The sequence below is a fragment of the Pyrus communis genome, chromosome 8, assembly GCF_963583255.1.
Source record: "Pyrus communis chromosome 8, drPyrComm1.1, whole genome shotgun sequence".
Lineage (NCBI taxonomy): Eukaryota > Viridiplantae > Streptophyta > Magnoliopsida > Rosales > Rosaceae > Pyrus > Pyrus communis.
Window position 1 is genome coordinate 25,573,954 of NC_084810.1, and position 20,033 is coordinate 25,593,986.

At 36.2% G+C, this 20,033-nt stretch overlaps 1 protein-coding gene, 1 long non-coding RNA gene and 1 pseudogene across 3 annotated transcripts; 2 read left to right on the top strand and 1 right to left on the bottom strand.

Moving 5' to 3' along the window:
- Window positions 1–3,252: 3,252 nt before the first annotated feature.
- Window positions 3,253–7,782, top strand: LOC137742127 (poly(A)-specific ribonuclease PARN-like). 2 transcript variants are annotated; one of them, XM_068481886.1, is made up of 7 exons: window positions 3,253–3,701; window positions 4,189–4,319; window positions 4,448–4,779; window positions 5,095–5,208; window positions 5,729–5,855; window positions 5,936–6,206; window positions 6,722–7,782. In XM_068481886.1, exons 1-7 carry the CDS (start codon window positions 3,337–3,339, stop codon window positions 7,557–7,559), a joined length of 2,178 nt encoding a protein of 725 aa, XP_068337987.1. In that variant the 5' UTR covers window positions 3,253–3,336; the 3' UTR covers window positions 7,560–7,782. The 2 variants fall into 2 exon arrangements, with proteins under 2 accessions (XP_068337987.1, XP_068337988.1); XM_068481887.1 differs by having other exon boundaries at window positions 3,580–3,701; window positions 4,218–4,319.
- A 2,644-nt stretch (window positions 7,783–10,426) lies between these two features.
- On the top strand, window positions 10,427–13,879 carry LOC137742128 (uncharacterized). The gene is made up of 3 exons (XR_011069361.1): window positions 10,427–10,598; window positions 12,323–12,541; window positions 13,148–13,879. It is a non-coding gene; the product is annotated as an uncharacterized lncRNA (long non-coding RNA).
- Window positions 13,880–13,989: 110 nt separating this feature from the next.
- Window positions 13,990–16,563, bottom strand: LOC137743226 (probable L-type lectin-domain containing receptor kinase S.7; annotated as a pseudogene).
- Window positions 16,564–20,033: the final 3,470 nt, after the last annotated feature.

A 20,033-nucleotide genomic window follows, 5' to 3' on the forward strand; every position in this document is an offset into this window, starting at 1 on the left:
AAATAAAAAAATTGCATAAAAAATAAAATAAGATAATTAAATATATATTGTGCTCTCATTCTCTTTATTGAGACTATACCATTAGTACGAAATCACGGTGACAATGTAATTGTGTCGTAAAAGTCTTTTTTCTATTAAGAGTAAGATAATTTGAATTGGATATGACAAAGTAACATATTAAGTTAGATAATTAGTCTAACGCACATCAAGTTCACCTATTACGAGTAAGATAATTGAATTGGATGTGGCAGACAAGCACATTTACTTAACTCACATCCCCATCATGAAAATCTTCATACTACAAATAAGATAATTTAAATTGAATATGACAAAAAAACACAATACTCTAGATTATTGTGTTAACATCCCTATTATTAACTTGTTTGATGTCCAAAAAGTATAATTGTAATTATGTCCAGCTTGTTAAGTAGCTTAATTTTTTCTAAATTATGTTTTTTATTAATATCCAGAAAAATAAATAAATTGTATTACAATATTAATTCTTTTTCTCACTAAGCAATGTTTGAATCAAAATTTGCTACAATATCCTTCTAAGTAAATATTTGCTAAATTCAGACCAAAAATGGTGTTTGATCTTTTGTTCTTTGTTTTGATCTTTTACTTTTGTTGGTTTCTGATTTCTTACTAACATCACCCATATAATTTCTCCAATAAACCTCTTTGTGCCTAATTTATACTTGTTTTATCATGTTTATCACACAAAAGCGCCACCAAATAAATTCATAAAAAATTTGATTTATTGTAAGAAATTGTACATATTTTGATTGTCAATCAAGTTTGCATTTGTGAAAATGGTCTATAACCTACCGCGAATTTTTCTAGTATGTCGAGAACAAGACTTAATTGATTGAAAATTTTTTTTTTCAAATTTCAAATTATTATATTATGATATTTAATATATTAAACCGTGTTTTTGGCACATTGAAAAATCTCTTTTCGTATACGTGGGAGAAGAGAAGAGAAAAAAAAAAGAAGAAGCAATGATGTGTGTTTCCTTGGTAAAATCGAAAATGGCTAGTGGTGACTAGTAGTGTGTGTGCATGTTTCGGCTCTTTACTTTTGGGACTTTCTTAATTGCGAAGGAAAAGAGCTTCCGGAGGTTGACAACTTTATTCCAATACCAACCAAAACATTGAACCCAAATATGCTTTTTTTTTTTTTTTTCCTTTCTTTTTGGTGAAAGAAAACAAGTAAATTTTGAAACATGGACAAAATTTGGACGTCCTAAATGGTGACATTTGGAGGGTCATCATGTGGGGCTTTGTTGAATGATGACCAATTGTAGGAATAAAAGGATGAAGTTGAGTGCATATAGAGTATGAACATATAAGATTGTAAATAATATTGCTATTAGTATCATTTATTACTTGAGATTAGTAGTATTCATCTTCACTTGTAAGTAAGAGGTCTTAGATTTGATTATTGCCGAAGGCAAAATTGAACCACATTATTATGGCAAATCCATTGTAGAGGTCTACTCTCTCACCCTTTAATGTAAATATTATTGTCTGTTAAAAAAATTAATATTAGTATTAGTAATGATTTACTATTGTAAGTAGTGGATTATTTTGTGGTTAGGATTTTCATCTTCGACTTTATTGTGTTTCTTTTGTTAAAAGGGACTAGTTGGTTGCTTCGTTGTGACAGTTCACTCTTTGAAAGTCTAAAAGACTCTCAAAGGCATTTTAGCCTCCCCTGGGGCACCATCGTCTGATTCATCAGCTTCAAAAAGAGAATACAGGACGTGTCGTTTGAAATACGAGTCTGTAATTTGTCCCCGACCACTAGACCACCCCATGATGGTTAATTTACTGTATTTCAAATTTAGAATTTTCCTCCTTTTTAGTGTAAATTAGAGAATAATATAGTTTGTATTAATAAATAGTGAATTACGACTTATCTATTAAGAGGCGAGGAAACTAAACACAAGAATAGGTGTCTTACCACTTGAGTTTTAAGTCTATTTCATAATAAATTAGAGAATGGCAGAAAGACATTGAAGATTTCACAACTAAAAATCAGTTAAAAAAACATCAAGTTACCAATTGATAAGTTTTTTTTCTCCAACTCCCTCTAAGTGTTTCATATAAAATTTATACTTTGACAATCTTTCTTTATAATTCATTTCATGGAAGAAAGTGACATAAAAGTTTGGCAAAATAGTTGGACTTAAGAGAAATTTTAAATTATAAATACTCCAACCCTACATACACTTTTGTGTTGTCCATGTTGCACTTACATATTCATGAATCATGCCATATATTGTCTAGTCCTAGTCATCAATTAAGATAAATTTTTCGATGTGTCCGAAACACGATTGGTGCGTCAAGTATCAATACAATTGGTTGCAACTTTTTTTTTTTAAATTTATATCCAATTATATTATTACACTTAGTGTATCAAGCCGTTTCTCGACACACTGAAAGATCATTCGTCAATAAGATGTGCCTAACACAAAAAAGATTTAACAATAAATATGTATAGCTCTCTACAACCAAACCACAAGTTTCTTGTTACTTTACATATTCCCAAAACATCTTTTCCCCTTCATCACAATGAAAAAAGCAAGCACAAAAAGTGTGTGCCATTAACGTAAGTTATTCCTTTCTTGTAAATTAACCTCAAAACCTTCAATATGGACGTGCTCTTGCAATGGCTTGTTCTTGGTCCTTACTTTTTTCCCTCACTGAATAATGAGAATATTATTTAGACGTACAAAATTGATACACTTGCTGACACAATTTTTAATATGATAACAAGTGAGTCTTATATACAATAATAGAGATGCCTCTATTAGATCGTGCATCATCATCAAATGTGTTAATTTTTTGGGGGAGTCCCCTTTATTAGTCGTCTCTATTTCTCCAACCCCTTAGCAAAGCGTCCCCTCGATGGGGCATTAGCTGCTCGTTTAATTCGAGCTTTATGATTGTAAGTAAATTAAAACTGTAGTTTCATTGTAACAAGAAATTCTAAGCACAAAAGTATGCTTTTGCTAATTCGTAATCAGAATCAAAATAAGAAGTAGCTGAATCATACAAGAACGGCAATATACATATTTTGGATGAAGGTGTGAAGAGAGAAAATGATGCGTAAAAATCATTTCTCCAGACAGAAAACAAAACTTACAGCTCCCTTTGTTGGCTGGGCCCTTCTATATAGCTTTCAAGTTGGGCTTACCCAACCCGATTCCCCCAGGAAAGATTTATCGAAAATTGCAGAAACGACGTCGTAGGCGGTGTCATTTCATCTTCTACCTTGGGTCTAAAACTCTCTGCACTCCGAAGGCCGAAAGCTCTGGCAAATGCTCAGAAAATGAACACTCACCGCCCGGCGAGGGCGCTGTCACGTGCGATATCACGTGCCCTATCCCACTCCTCTTCCTCTTCGTCGTCCGTACAACAACAATCCTCCACCTTCCCTCTAAAAAACGTGACCAAATCCAACTTCGAGCCGGCCCTCGCCGACCTGCGCCGCCATGTCGCCGCCGCCGACTTCGTGGCCATCGATCTCGAGATGACCGGAATCACCAGCGCTCCGTGGCGTGACTCCCTGGAGTTTGACCGCGCCGACGTCTGCTACCTCAAGGTCAAGGACTCGGCCGAGAAGTTCGCCGTGCTTCAGTTCGGAGTTTGCCCCTTCTGCTGGGACTCCTCCAAGCGCTCCTTCATTGCTCATCCGTATGTGCCTTTTGCTTTTTCTTTCTTGTTTTTCGTTTGTGCTCTGTTTGGCTGCCGAGAAAATGAGGAAGAAAGTAAAAAAAAATTAGGGATTTTGCTTGATTTTATTGTTATTGAAACATTGGCAATTGCTTCTCTCTCTGTTGCAATTACCTGTTAGTTTGCTGAGAAAATTTAAAGTTTGAGTCTTTTGCCTTGATCATAATGTTTGGATTGAAAAGCTAAATGTGACTGGATTTTCTGGTCAATGTAGGTAATTGAACTTTAAAAGGAGAAAAATATTGAAAAATTGAATTTTTTTTACGTAAAATGGGTTGCTTTGCCGGGTTTGTAAATTATATTATACATTTGTTTTCTGTCTAGGATAGTTTGAAGCAAATGCGAAGGCACAGAGTCTCCGAGATGAATAAGTTTGTGCAATGATGGTGTTTTGGTTTTGAACTTGTTATGTGGTTTTTATTGTGTAACAATATGGGTGTGCTGACAGGCACAATTTTTACATTTTTCCGCGTCAAGAGCTTCCAGTTGCAGGCCCCACTTATGAGTTTCTCTGCCAGACAACATCGATTGATTTCTTAGCTAAATACCAGTTCGATTTTAATGTCTGCATACATGAAGGTAGTGAAATTGTTTGATTTCTTTTTGAAGTAATGGTTAAGGTTTTGTAACTGGTGTGAAAGTTCCTTCCCTGGCTTTTCTTTTATGATGGTTTCAGTTTGTAAAGTTAAACGGTTGTACAATCTCAGGAATATCTTATTTATCCAGAGGGCAGGAAAGTGAGGCACTGAGACGTTTGAGCTTGACATATGATGATGAGTTGTTGACTAGATATTCAAACTTGAAAGAACCTGTTCACATGCCAATGGTGAAGATCGCTGATACTCTCTTTGCTGAACGGATGAAGAACACATTCACTGAACGGCGTGATGGTTTGTTGAACTTGAGAAGTAGTAATGGAGGATTCCAATTTCAGCTAAACTCAAATGATTCCCAACAGTTACAAACCATTTTCTTCAAGATGCGTCCAGCTCTTAGTCTGAAGGGATTCACTTCTCATCAGCTTAGGTTGATTCAAATGGTTGGTTTGGTTTCTACATTTTGATCATCTATCATAAGATTCTCACTTATAACAAGTTAATCTTGGACATGTGATCCATGACATGATCCTAGGTAATCTTTAGTAATTGCCTCAAATAAATCAAAAACTTACTCTATTCGCCTTTTCCCTGGTTGTTCAAGGAAAATTAACTTGAAACCGGGTTTTGAATTTTTGTTATAGTATTGTTTTACTTTTTACAATAATGCCGAGATGGACTCTATATGCATAAAAAACATTTTTTCTTCTTCTTAGTCATGGTTTTGTTAAGCTGAATATTAAAATTAACGTTTGCAGGTCATTAGAAAGCATTTCCAAGATCTTTCATATGTTCAGGTAAATGGTGAAAAGTCGTGTCAACAGCAACTAGTTGTGCGGACAGATTCCAAGGATGACAGGGATTTGCTTCTGGTAAGTAATCTGTGTCCTCCAGTTTATATGATGTGAAATTTTCAAATGCTCTTCAACTGTTAAAGACTACTTAGGATGTTTACTTTGTGAAATAGTTTTCAGACTTTCGGTTATTAGAATTTTGATAGTTTTCTTATTGAAAATGATTTACTTTCTAAGGGTCTTCATGGTCCGAAGTTTGGGCCTGGAGTTGTTTTTACTTTTTCGTATTCCAATAAGTCAATCAACAAGTTTTCTCTGGATTTCTTTCATAGCCATCGAAACAAACATTAGAGATATTGAAACTCTTCTTTCTCTTCTCTTCTAAGTCTTAACTAAAATGTCTGAACACTGTTAATCACTCGTTAATAAACAAACGGCAATGTGTATGAAAATTACTATCAGGGCATAAATTTTGCATATGCTGTAGGTGCATTAGGGACAACAGAAATTATCACCAAAGGAAGTCAGTGTATTTGTTATTATGTGATGATCATCTACACAGGAGGAATTAAAGTTTTCTGTATGCAATCTTTTGCAGAAAGAGGTTAAGGACGAACATCGTAGGGAAGCAGAGGTGAAAGTTCAAGCTGCAGTTGGGTTTCGTCATGTTATTGACCTTCTTTCCTCAGAACAAAAGTTGATTGTTGGTCACAATTGCTTTCTTGGTACGAGTATTGATGTTACTTTCATAAAAAGGTCAATTTGATTTTATATATTACTAAGATGTCTTCTTGTTGTCATACAGATCTTGCCCATATATACAACAAATTCTTGGGACCTCTACCTTCGACTGCTGAAGAATTTGTCTCTGCTGTTAACAAGTATTTTCCACACATCATTGACACCAAAGTACTGTTGAATACAGATAATGTGCTCCAACAACGGATGAAGAAGTCTAGAACATCACTTTCGTCAGCATTTGCTTTGTTATGTCCGGAAATTGCTCTTGGGAAGAAAAGCACTGATCCAGAAGTCCAATTGTGTGTCAAAGTTGAAGTTCAGGTGGATGATTTGAGGTTTGCTTTTTCCATTCTCTGTCCATAATGATATCTCGGCCGTGCTCGATTCATTTAGTTGGTCTCAATGGTTTCCATTGTCACAGTTTGAATGGAAAAAGATATAGAGTTGAAACCGACAGATGAAGGAGAACATTTTTATTAACTTTCATAAATGGCGTAAGGCGCTTAGAGATCTGTCTGAAAACGACTAGGCTGGCATGATATTTTTTTGACCGGGGTTATTTACACATTACATTCTTTAGATGCAACCAACTTTGGAAATCTGTCAGAGAACAAGTTGGTATAAGTTTGTCAATTTGTTTCTATTTCTACTTGCTTTACAAGATGTATATACTTGTGCATGCCATGTGGCTCTCTCTCATAGAATAACCATTACATATTGGTTAAAAGAATAACCATTACATATGGAGAAAGATAGTTTTAGTAATGTAACTAAGAATGCCTGTTTAGTATACAAATGAAAGGAAAAGCAAAGGAATAAGTCTTTCATATCACGATTATCTATTTTGCAGGTCCTCCAACTGGAATTCTGGAGCCAAACATGAAGCGGGTTATGATGCTTTTATGACAGGCTGTGTCTTTGCTCAGACATGCAGTCATCTCGGGATTGATTTTCAGGCTTGTTTGTCATCTGAAAAGTTTCCCCACATTGAGAAGCTCCAGAAGCAGATCAACCTTTTATACCTCAGTTGGAGTAATGGAGACATTATTGATTTAACCACCGGTAAGAAGAAAGCAATGTCTTCGGGGTATAATAATCACAAAAAGAGGTACGCTCAGATTACGTTTGAGAACATTGCTTTAATCTGGGGATTCCCATCAAAACTCAAGGCACGAGATATAAGGGAGTGCATCACAAAAGTCTTTGGCCCGACCTCTGTCACGTCTGTCTACCACTTGGATGAAACTGCAGTATTCATTCAGTTTAGCAAGGAAAAATTTGTCTCTGAATTTCTGGCGTTGAAGGAAACATTAGAGAGAAGTGATGGTCCAGTCTCGGTTTTGCATCCCCTCACGGGACTTTTGGAAGGTGGAAGCACCCGAGCTGCTAATTATGAAACTTACAAAGAAATCTGCAGTTCAGCTAGCGCAAAAGTCTTGTTTGCAGATCAGGCTGAGGCAGTTGGTATTAAATGGAAAACTAAATTGGTTGAATCTAAGGAAGCATCAGAGACCCTAAAACGAGAGATCTTCGATGAGAAAAGTGATGTGAATCCTACTTCGAAGTCCGAAAAACTGAGAAGTAACACAGATAATGCGCAAGATGATCCGTTGCGTGGGCGACTCTCACATTATAAGATCATAGACACTTTAATTACTTCTGAAGGTGATCGAATCAGAACTAATTAGTACCCGGATTGCAGGTTTTGCCGACTTAGTGATTCAAACTAATTCATACAGTTTCTACTTATTGTGACATTGGCCTGAAGCAATCTGTAGGTTCTGTACTTCACTGAGATTTTGTTATACTGTCAGGAACGTGAGATTAGGAAGAAAAGAAATGTAATTATCTGTACTAAAATGGCTTTTTTTTTTAGGCCGATACTTATATGAATTATTGATCTGATTTATTGCCAGTTATTTCCAAATCTCATTTGCCTTGAATCCATTGTATCAAGGCTTTGGCAAGTTAGTAGTATTTAGTTTTTTTTCAAAAAAAAAAATTTCCTCAGGCTGTGCATCAATGGAGATACTTTTTTTGCCACCAATTAATCAATCAACCACGTATAATTAAAAAAAAAATAAAAATATATATATATATATATATTAAGATATATTTTCAAAAATAGAGGATAATCGATGGTAAATTACGATTATTCATTTTTTTATTATTAATAGGAATGAGGTTAATTAGAAATTATACACTGCTCAAGATTATGATCAAGCTGATTCACAGTTTAAACTAGGTTGAACGGTTAGTTCACTTTTTTTACGTATGACGGCAATGGATATATGTCTCCGGTCGCTCTCAGGAATCAAAATATCTGAATTATTTTCAGAATGCCTTTTCATTTTTCTTCTGTATCGGCGCATGAACTTCACTTGCATCTCTAGGGCATGAACACGTGTCTCATGGCTGAAGGCCCCACATTTCAATCAATGGATCCAACGGTTGTGATCCATTCATCGATTCTCCCCCACGACCCTACGATGAGGGGAGCTGTCTAATAGCAATATTGCAGGCTTCCTCTTGGTTTTTGAAATTTTTTGGGAACTATATATTTTACGTGTGGCTTAAAAGGAAAACATTTATTTTCACATGCGTTGAGATATTTTGCAATATATGCAGAAGACGAGTAGTACATTACATATCATTATATATATAGATAAAAGTTTTATTTTGAGTTTTTCAAGTGTCCTTTTATTTGTACAATGTCATGTAATGTATAGTCTCGTGTTTTGGACATGTTGAAAAATCTCTTTAGTTATAGGTACAAGAATAAGACCTAGTGAGTACTGACCAATCAAAGATGCTCAGAGTTTATTAATCTTTTAAGTTCCTTGTCACGGCTGATGAGCCCATTAAATGGACCTCCCTAATACTGCTAATTTGAATTAGAGGGTGGACAATGACATTACAACGATGATATTTAAACTATCTGGGTGGGTGGGAAAGTAAATTATTTGGTAAATATAATCATTTACGAGATTTGAACCTAATACTTTATATTTAAATAAAGATAAATAACATGATGAAGTAACAAGTTTAGGTGTATTATAGTAGAAGATTAAAATCAGTACCACGAACTCAAAAGTAGTCTAATGCTACACTTAACTATATTTTCATATCATATTCGTACCACTTTTTTAATAGAAGTAGAGTCAATCTACATATACAAATTCCCTTTTTAGTATAAAGATGGTACAAATGTGGTAAGAGTAACATGTTTGAATTGTAAATGAAAATTTTGATTTGATTTGATTTGGTATACTATTAACAATGTATTACGAAGACTTTCACTAAACCATATAGATTGGCATGGCACCGATCGAATAATTAGCTCACTGTTGTTTGCATTTTAAAAATTTTATCGTGCACTTTTGACTAATGTATTTCTTTTTTAAATATAAAATTTGATATATAAAATGAGAATTTCAAAGTGAAAATTACAAAGTACGCACAATTCGTGAGAGAAAGGTCGTCGCTGTTCATATGCCAAATCACCAGCCTGCAACCCGTGCATGTACTCCACGTGTCACCACTCAACCGTCACGATATTCTCCACAGTCACGAAAGCAACAGGTTTATCGGTTATCACGGGTGATGTCAGCTGAGGTGAGAGAGAAACAAAGACCCTTTCTTGGATCCGGCTGACCTGAAATAGCCGGTCAACATCCACCCCCACCATATTTGGTTACCCATTTATGACGTTGCTTACACCACGGGTCTTATTATTCTTTATCAACGTCATTTTCTCCTTAATTAAATACCATTTTAAATTTTATTGGTGCCATTAACGACTTTGAGTCCTTTGACAGTGAAAAGTTTCATCACGATTGAAAGGAATCTCCCAAGTCCCAACTCCAAATTTGTTCAAACGGGTAAGCTTGCATACACGAGAAAAAAAAAAAGTGTCCTTTCTTATACCGTTATGTTAATCAGGCAACCTGTTTTTAATTAAAATGTAAGTTTAATTTCGGATAATAGTAACGTTTGGGTTTGAATAGATTTGAAATCCTATATACTACCTTGTATTTAAAATATTTACGAAATCGTCGATATTTTCGTTGAAATATCTGAAAAATTAAGAATCGATACAGAAGGGTTAAAATACAACTTCATCCTATATCGGCGAGATTTAGAAAATTAATAAATATCTACAATATTTACCAATACACTACATATTTTTTTGCCGGAACTCATTTCAAATTTCAAACTTTTGAATTTTTATGAGAAATTTTTTCTAATTTCAACTAAATCTAGATGAGAAATACCATATTGCAAATTTTCCTAATATCCGTGAAAAAAACCGATATCGATATATCCACCTATATTTTCATAAATTTACATATCGATATTTGTACTTATATCGATATTTTAAACAGTGACGATCCCATGATGTTTAATACATCTAAATCATAAAATAAAAACAAGTGTCGAAACTAGTTTGCCCTCACTAGCCGGTCATAATACAAGTCACCGGTTATAGGCAGGGGCCAGGTCCCTATAAGATGAACACTATTCATCAACAACTGATACAATGAGGTATAGAATTTGTAGCTTATACGTATCTCTCACTCCCACACTTGTTCTCTGCTTCTATCTACTTCTGTATTTCTTCTTTCCTCTTTATCTTTCATGGAAAGTGAAGAGAAACTAGTAGTTTCTGCAGTGAAAATCATATCTGATGACCAGCTTCTTGAAGCAAAAGTTGAAGAACCCTAAGAGTAAAACTCTCTCTCTCTCTCTCTCTCTCTCTCTCCCCCCCCCTCTCTCTCTCTCTCTCTCTCTCTCAATTTTTAGCCTGTGTTTTGATTAAACTGTCATGGTAAATTATATTTATTTTTTATGAAGCAGTTCCTGTGATAAATAGGTATATTGTTTTAATCTGATTTTTTATGCATATGCATAAATTAGGTAGTATAAGTACATATCTGAGCACATTATATATACATATAAATTTTATAAATTCAGTATTGATTTCACTCACAAATTTCCCCTTCATGGTGATGGATGTTGATAATGATCAGTACATATTTATTGGCTTGATGAAAAAAAAAAAATCCAGATCATTGTTAATTTTTGGCTACATATAGAGGCAAGTTCTTATGTTTAATTATTTATCTGTTAACAAAAATTATGCTTATAATAATGAATTAATGGATATTTAAAATCATATATCTATATAGAGTATGGTGTGTATGTGAGTAGAAGAGGTGTTTAACGGCACAAACCCGGTTGAGCGCAACTTTTTGTCCCCCGCAGCGCATGGGCCAAAATCTGACTCCGAGACCCAAAGTTGAAGAGGTGTTTAACGGCACAAACCCGGTTGAGCGCAACTTTTTGTCCCCCGCAACTCATGGGCCAAAATCTGACTCCGAGACCCAAAGTTGTACTAAATCGGGTTTGTGCCGTTAAATACCTCTTCCAGGGCTGGTTCAAAGATTTTTAAGGTTTGGGACTATTCCAAAAAATGTGCCCTAACTTCATATAAGAAAATTATTTATTTTCTCACGTAAAACATCGATAAAATTTTACATGGAAAAGTAGTTCAAACTTAATCATTTAGAAACACATAAAGACTAATATATTTTGTATCTAGAGAAGGAAGCCCAAAAACTCTAAGCTTGCACGTAGATTGATGATGAGTTTTGTTTTTCATCTGAATTTTTAAAATGTTTTTGTATAAATTGAGGTGTTTTTTCTTATTTACTAACCTTGTCAACATGAGACTAAAAAAAATTAATGATGTTTTCGAGTCTTTAATTAATATGTGTAAGTAATGAATGGACACTAAATTAAATCCTTTGAATGGACACATCATATGATTTGCGAATTTGCTCTAATAATTTGGTCTACGTATTACTTTTTGTAGAAAATTAGACTTGAATTCAAACGAATATTTAAAAATAGCAACCCACATAATTACTAACTAGCAACTAAAAATAAATTAATAATCAAACAAATATTTGTAAAAATTGAAAAGAATAAACACGCAAATAGCATTTCAAACTTAGAAAATCTTGTTAATTTTAAACAACAAAAATCATTGTTTCTAATTAAACTTATGATCATTTAACAAAATTTTATAAATTTATATTCTTACGATTTTTTTTTTTTTTCACATGTAGTATTTTGAACCCAAGACCTCATCATTATTTTCAAATGACAAAACCACCACTTCTAGCTCAATTTCTTTGTCTTCAAACGAAATTTTATAAATTTATACTCTTATGAAAACATATATAAATATACTACCCAAATAATTTTGGTGTTGGGCCGGGCCTGATCTCTTCTACAACTGCGCTAGTATCTATTCATACGCATATATGTATGTATGTATGTATGTAAGGGGTAGTAGACATGCTACTATGCATTGTATACAATTTATCAGCTTTATATGAGCCCAAATGCATTATCTCACCCTATTAATTGATGGTTTGCACTACAGGGATGAATGCATGAGTTTTGTGGCATTAAGGGTGTATAGATGCGATGGGGAATGAGATTAGAGTTTATATATGTTGACAGAAGAGAGAGAGCACAACCCGCCATCGGCTAAAGGGAGGCCTTACCGTTGTTGGGAGTGTACTCTCTCTTCTTCTGTCATCATCTCTTACATTCCCATCTGTCAGCACCGTCGTCTGATGTGCGTCAGTCTAACCTCAAAGTAAGATATTCTCTCACAAAATTAAGGAACATTGTTGCATACAAAAATAAATAAATAAATAAATAAATAAAAAAAAAAAAAAAAATATATATATATATATATATATATATATATATATATATATAGTTAATAGGGAAATCACTAAATTTGTGGATATCGTGTATGTGTGTGCGCATTATTGTTTAATTCCTATGTAAACCGTGAAAGTCTATTTTCCTTGCGGATTTTGTATTTATATTATGCAGATGATTCTTGGAGCAGTGATAATAAGTTGAAGCAAGTATATGTCAGTTTTGTACAAATTATTATTTTGTAATATTCATGGGAAGAAGTTGAAGTGCTTTTAAAAAATGACTGAAATGTTTCTTTTAGATTTTTTTTAATTTTTTTTTAAGAAATACTTTCGAGGATTCACTTGTATTTTTATAAAAAAATTAGTTCCAAAAATATTTTCACCACAAGCGTTTTCTTTCTGTGTATTTGCTTAATTTTACATTTTTTTAATATTAGATCTTATGAATTTATGACTTATTTTGCAGCTCTTGATCAAATATATAAGGTTAGTTTAACTTATTTCTATCACAGTCAATTGATAAGCTACGGCAGTTTGCTGCTAATTTGCAGGTCTTTTACAACATTGAAATGTTCTTCGGAAACTTGATGTTGTAAACCGCTTAGCGATTGATACAGTTATCTGCTTTGTTGTGAGGGATACTTCTGAAGTTCCATACACCTCGCTCATCCTCGACGTGAAATGGAACAGTAAAGGCCCGTTTGCAAAACAAAGATCCGAAACCAGGATCGGAGAGGGAGACCACAAAAAGGGCAATCGAGAATTCACTGATGTTGTGCATAATTCGATTCCAAGGGAGAAGAATGAAGTTGCATATTCTGGTTCAGCATTTCTCCAAGCTTGCTGCCTTGAGTCTGGGCCTGGCAGACTACTTGATCGGCACGGAGTTCTTACTTGCAGAACGTTCTGGTTTGGCTTTGCCTCCTAGTACACAGTTTTTATCTGTGTACATCAAAAAGGAGTTGAACTGGAATAATGTCACGAGTAATTAGACGCAAGGAATCCGGTAAATTTCAAAATCTTGTGCTCATAAGAACTCATCCACTTTCTTAGTTCTGTATGTGTACAGCAGTTCGAATTCTTCCATAACTGATTGCACATACTTTATCTCCTTAATACACTTCACTACCGAACTTGAGAATTTATCCCGATGGCGAAAAGCTTCAAAATCTGTGCGTATAAAAGCGCTCAAATATGAAACAGAAGGATTGCAGTGTACTATTCTTGAATACTTCACTACCAAAACTTGAGAATTTCACCTGATAGCGACACGCGCACACACACACACACACACTCTCTCTCTCTCTCTCTCAAAAGCCTTCCTAGTTCTCCTCCCTTTGCCATGGCTACTCTAGCCTGAGAGAGGGAGAGGGTGTGCGTCGAACAGATTTACGAGTGCAAACAGAATTACTCTACAGATCACCCACTGCTCAGTATCGAACCATTAGGAAAGATCAAATCAAACTACCCAAGAAACAGAACGGTTTAAGAACTATAAGATCAAATAGTATAGAAATCATTCGTGTGTAACATTCAACTTGTAAACCAGTCAGAAATTAGTCTTCCATTACAGTTGAAATATTCAAGCAAGAAGCTTTTTTTTTGTCCTGGACAAAGTAGAGACCACACAGTTCAACAGAAAGCTTTGAACTCAGGCCAGTGAACTATACAGTCTCTAATCTTCAAACTACAGGATAAAAAATTAAAAAAAAAACAAATAAAAAAGGCAGTGGTAAAGTTAAAAGAATCGAAGAATCCAACTAGCTATAAACTCTGCAAATCTGCATATATTTTTCAGTGAATGATGATCTCACACATCTAGCTTTTAGGGCTATTGGAATCCTCCTCACAATCCGAAACAATGTCATCAAGGGACAAAGGCTATCTGTTAGAGAAACTCAAACTCGGCTTCACCCTTGGGACGGCTTGAATTTTTGCCTCATTGCTCAGAATCTGCAGAACCCTCCTCATTGTAGGCCTCTCCGCGCTATCAGGGTTAGCACAACCTAAGCCGACAAGCAACAGATTTCTCATTTCTTTCACATTAAACTCCTCATTCAGCCACTTGTCAGCGGCCTCGATAATCCTCCCTTTGGAATGCATCCCCCAAACCCAATCAACCAGATTCACCGCCTTCTCACTTCCCGGCTCTTTTTCTATTAGCCTCCTTCCACACGCCAATTCAAGGATCACCACACCATAGCCAAAAGCATCAGTCTTTTCGGTTGTTTTTCCATATTGAAGATACTCAGGCGCAAGGTACCCCATTGTTCCCGCTGTCAGTGTGGAAACAGGGCTTTTATCGTGATCTATGAGCTTTGCCAGCCCGAAATCACTGAGCCTCGCGTTTAAATTCCCATCAAGCAACACATTTCCAGTCTTTATGTCTCTGTGGATGACCTGCTGCTCACATTCCTGATGCAGATATGCCAAAACAGACGCCAATCAGACTGCAATATTCAGTCTTCGAGACCAATCTAACAAGGTACATTGTACAGATTCTTGGTACAGCGCCTTTTCGAGGCTCCCATTAGGCATGAAATCGTAAACAAGAAGCAATTCACCCTTCTCAACGCACCAGCCTTGAAGGTGAACCAAATTCTTGTGACGCAAGCAAGCAATAGTCGACAACTCAGAGAGGAATTCGGTTTTACCTTCATGGGAATGCATGGATCTTTTCACCGCAGAAATGGTGCCTGAAGACACAAAAAACGCCTTGTAAACAGTCCCAAAAGCTCCATGCCCAAGAATCCTACTGGGATGAAACCCTCCTGTGGCAGATTTCAGCTCCTTGTAACTAAACTCTCTTGGCCCTGCCACCACCTTTGCTTTGAAGCTCTTCTGTTTTCTCACATCCATCCATTTCATCACGGAAACATAACCGAAAACCACCAGCGCCACGCAAAAGAACGCTGGCCCAGCAATCCCGAGTCCCAAACCGAGCCGTCGGTGATGCTTATCCCCTGAACCGGACACTGGAATCCTCGGACTCACCGCCACATAAGTATCGGACACATTGTGTGGCTGCAACCTCGGCATTTTCGCAACAACCCGAAGGTATGAAACTCCAATTCTCAACCAGATGAATCTCCGTGCTCCCCTCCGTCGAGGCTGAAAAACCCACGAACATAACCTCGTTCAGATGCTTGGAGAGATCGACGTCCAAGCTCAAAACCGGCTTTTCAGGCTTGAAATTCGAGTAGCTCAGATACACTTTAAGCTTTTCTTGGTCGTTATTGTAATCAATCCAAGCAGTAATCGAATTCCCGCCCTTGAAATCGATACCCTGTGAAATCGGATCAGCGGTCTTGATCGAATTGAGGCTCTCAATGTCCAATCCGACGTGATTGTCGTTCGGATCGAGCTTTGTGTCAAATTCGACGACTAGGAACTTGTTCTTGGTCAATTGCGAGGAATTGACGAGACCCAGATATCCACCCGGGCTGCCCAGAGTCCAGTTGTGCGGCGAGAGGAAAAACGATATGCCGTTACCGTAGGAGCTCGGATTGACGTTGGCGATGGAGAAAGCGAACTTTGCGTAGAACAAAGCAGTGATGTTGGACTCCGGGTCGAAGAACCGAATTGGGTTGTTGTAGATGACGGCACCGGCGCTAGAGGAGGTGACGGTGAGCTCGCGGGTGAGCCCCACGACACCGTTTCAGATGTGGGAGTCGGCGAGGAAGGTAAGGTTTCGGAAGTTCAAAGATGGGAAGTAGAAGTTGACGTTCTCGGCCGAGCCACGGCGGAGGAAGAGAGTTATGAGGAAGAAGACGTCGACCCAGAAAACAAGAAGCTTTCTTGGAGACAGGAATATGGAGATTTCGAGTTCTGATGGATGGAAACAAATGGGTTTTCGATTTTCTTTGCCAAAGCAGAGGACTTGGAGATTTTGACTGAGAACATGTAGAGAGAGAGAGAGAGAAAGAGAGAGAGAGAGAGGGAGTGGGGTTTAAACGGTTGGAGAATGGGCGCGTGGGTACTGAGAGAGGGTTTGCAATGGTTATGAGGGACCTTTCGGGGTGGGGGAATCTCAAAACGACAGCGTATTAGGGAGCTGGGGGCGTCATGTTTCAACGCTATGGAATTTCAAGGTGGATTTTGGTCAGGTTAGGGAACATATTGTCAATATAATAACATGGAGGAGTGGGTCTCACTCTCAAGTATGCATTTTGTTAATTTCTTGCATCAGACTATTAATTTAACACGAAATGACACGAAAATAACAGATTTTTGATCAACTTGTTAACGAATCAGGTTATCTATTAAGAGTTCGTTAACGAATCGAGTTGTTATGTGTCATCTGTTAAGAGCCCTTTAACGAATCAAATCATCTATTAAGAGCCCGTTAACGAATCAGGTCGTAGGGCTGGAGGCCATGTGATCATATGGGTCAAAGATCCAAATGGAGCCGTTACAATACTTTGGGAAGATACACAACACACATTCTTGAATATATAGCTTTTGAAGATTGCTGAGGTGGCATAAAGTTAGGAGAAGGAGTAGCACACTTGTAATACAAATAAGTGAAAAGGGTGCAAGCAAACGTAGGAATCCGGGAGAAGTAACGTTGTCCGAGAAATATCCAGGTTGTCGCCAATTGAAGGCCTGGAGGAGAAATTTTTCGGGGTTCCGGGAACTCCACGTCGGTTGGTGTTCCAGCCAATGGTTATTTGACATCTGGATTTTCTTTTAATCTTATTGAAACACACTTTTAAATGCTGAAACGTTAGTCTCAAGGCCGAAAAAGCTAAACAGAGTTAAAAGTTTTTCAAGATTTCGTCATCGTCTTCTTCCTCGTCAGATAGCCCTCGTATCCATAATTCAAGTGTTCTTGTTTGCCTGGGATTTGTGGATAAAATCGGCAAAACACCTCTTTATTTTTTTGTTTTGGTGTAAAACCCAAAAAATAAAAGCCAACAAATCAAGCCACAAAGCCTTCCAACTCCAAAAGAAACCTACAATACAGACAAGATGGAGGAGGAGAAACAACGAGAGTTGGGCAGGAAGCCATCACCGGAAATAATCGTAAATTTCCTGCAGAGCTTTCAAGAAAAGAAGAGGGACTGAGATTTGAGTAGATCCATACCACTAAGGAGAGACCATCGAATGTCCCAAGCAACAAACATGATAGCAAATCAGCTTTTCCCCTTCTCCTTTTTTCAGCGACAAGAAGATATTTCATCAAAAAATAAAGAAGATTACTGAGAACAGAACGGAACGCAAGGTTATTGACGGACGCGTAAACTCCGTTTATTTTTACTTTTTGGGAGTGAAGTTTCAGCATTTAAGAGAATGAATTAAATAAAAAAAATAAAGAAATCCAGTTGTCTAATAACCATTGGTTCGGAACAACAACCGGCAGAGGTGAGTTGGAGTTCCCGATATCTTGAAAAATTTCTCCTCCCAAAGCAGCCACTCCTCAACCCCCAAAACCTTGACAACAAACCAAATATTGGGGATTACTTTACTTTACAAGAATAAACATGATTAATAATAATATTAATATTAATATTAAAACATTCCCAACAAGTAATTTTAGATTTATGTCATGCCGTGTGAATTTGCTTTTTACTAATAAGTTTCCCAACAAATCGACTTTTTCACTTCCCAAAAGCTGAAAATGCACGAACCCGAAAATGCTAGAAAAGTACAAAAACTAAGTTAACACAATGTAAGTGGAGAGAAACTTAAACATAAATTGTATTGTTAACCCATGGTGTTTTGATGAGACCCTACATGTGTCTAGTCATTCCCTAAATATGATCATTGCCTGCTGAGAGCTCTACTGGATGATTTACAGAAAATATCATATTCGCCATTGATATATTTGAAGGAGTTATACAATTTAGGATTTAATAAAGGGGTGTGATATCCACACATATCTTTTTACTTCTCACACACTTTTTTTAATTTTCAACCGTCAGATTACATGAAATGAAGTAGATTAAATGACAGAAGTTAACAAGAGGTGTGTGAAAAGTAAAAATAGATATATGGATATCACATCCCTTTAATAAAACAGGTTGTTTAAATGGAATTTGAGTTTTTGTTGACTACTTTACGGATCAATTTGCTATGAGAATTAGGTGTTGACTTGAAAGACTATAACAAGTCTTCCTCTTTCGAGGACAACTACTTCAGAACTCTTCAATTGCTATGACGATTACGTGTTGAATATAACAAGCCTTCATCTTTCTGCCCATAAAGAAAGTTAGAATCCTCTTTTTTTCTCTTTCCGTAATTTTCGTGGGGTAATATTGTTCTCTTTTTTATTGTTTTCTTATCGCCAATGTCCTACACAGTTATACGAACGATTTTGGGGGAATCAAACATGAAACTTCGGGTGGAAATGTGACTGCTGGTAAACAACTAAGCTACATTCCCTTTCAACACCAATGATATTATTTTGTGACGGTGTTTGGTTTACTTTTTTGTAGGCCATTGTAGATAATATATAGAATCAATTTAAAACAGTAAAAGACACTTAAACAACCTAAGCCACACAACACCAAGAAGAACATGATCCTGCTGACACCAGATTTACCAAAGTTATCAAGGATTATGCTTTACCATTTTGGAGTTATACTACTTAATTAGTCACAGAGCTATATTAATTTATGATCCATTTGAAGATGAAGAGCAATTATTATTAGCATATAATTAACGAACATCTAGATGTTTAAGAAAGGAAACAAGTCAAACAACATTAAGCAAGATTTTCATGAAGTGAAATTACTAGCTTATTATGACAATTTGGTAGATTAAGAGAGACCAATTAAGCTTGGTAAACTGAATTAGTGACGAGGAATTTTCGACTTATGTCTTTGTCATGTGAATCTGCTACCAACTTGACCTTTCCACCATCCAAAAACTGAAAATGCACCCAAACATGCTAAGAAATTAAAAAAACAAAGTTAATGCGATGTATGTGGAGAGAAACTTAAACGCGAAAATTGTATTGTTCACCCATGATGTCATAATGGCATCCCAACATGTGTCTAGTCATTCTCCAAATATGGTCACTGCATGCCAAGAACTCTAGCGGATGGTTTATAGAAGATAACAAAAAGGGAATTTGAGTTCTTGTAGTCTATAGGTCATATTGAACCATTCTCCCTTGGGAATGATTGGAAATTCTAGCCTACAGTACTCATCAAAATCATGGTTATTTATCATAATGCAAATAGTAATGCTCCTCCCCGGGCTCATGTATGCGAACACAATGCAGTACAAGGAGGTTCGTCGAAACCTGGTTATTAAGATTGATTGTAAGGGTGACGTGGTTGCTAATACAGTTGGGTGGTCGGAAAACGTGGCAATCATATAATTATTTTGAATTATAGTAGTATTTTAGTTGATTTTTTTATTGGTACCTAAACTAAAAGTTATGTTACTTAAATTAATAGTTGTATTGAAATT

What these genes read in the sequence shown, in the direction of transcription:
- LOC137742127 (XM_068481886.1), top strand. Translation starts at nt 3,337, where the DNA reads ATGAACACTCACCGCCCGGCGAGGGCGCTGTCACGTGCGATATCACGT. An exon ending in ATGACAGGGATTTGCTTCTG is followed by an intron (nt 5,209 to 5,728) that starts GTAAGTAATCTG and finishes AATCTTTTGCAG; the next exon opens with AAAGAGGTTAAGGACGAACA. An exon ending in TGGTCACAATTGCTTTCTTG is followed by an intron (nt 5,856 to 5,935) that starts GTACGAGTATTG and finishes GTTGTCATACAG; the next exon opens with ATCTTGCCCATATATACAAC.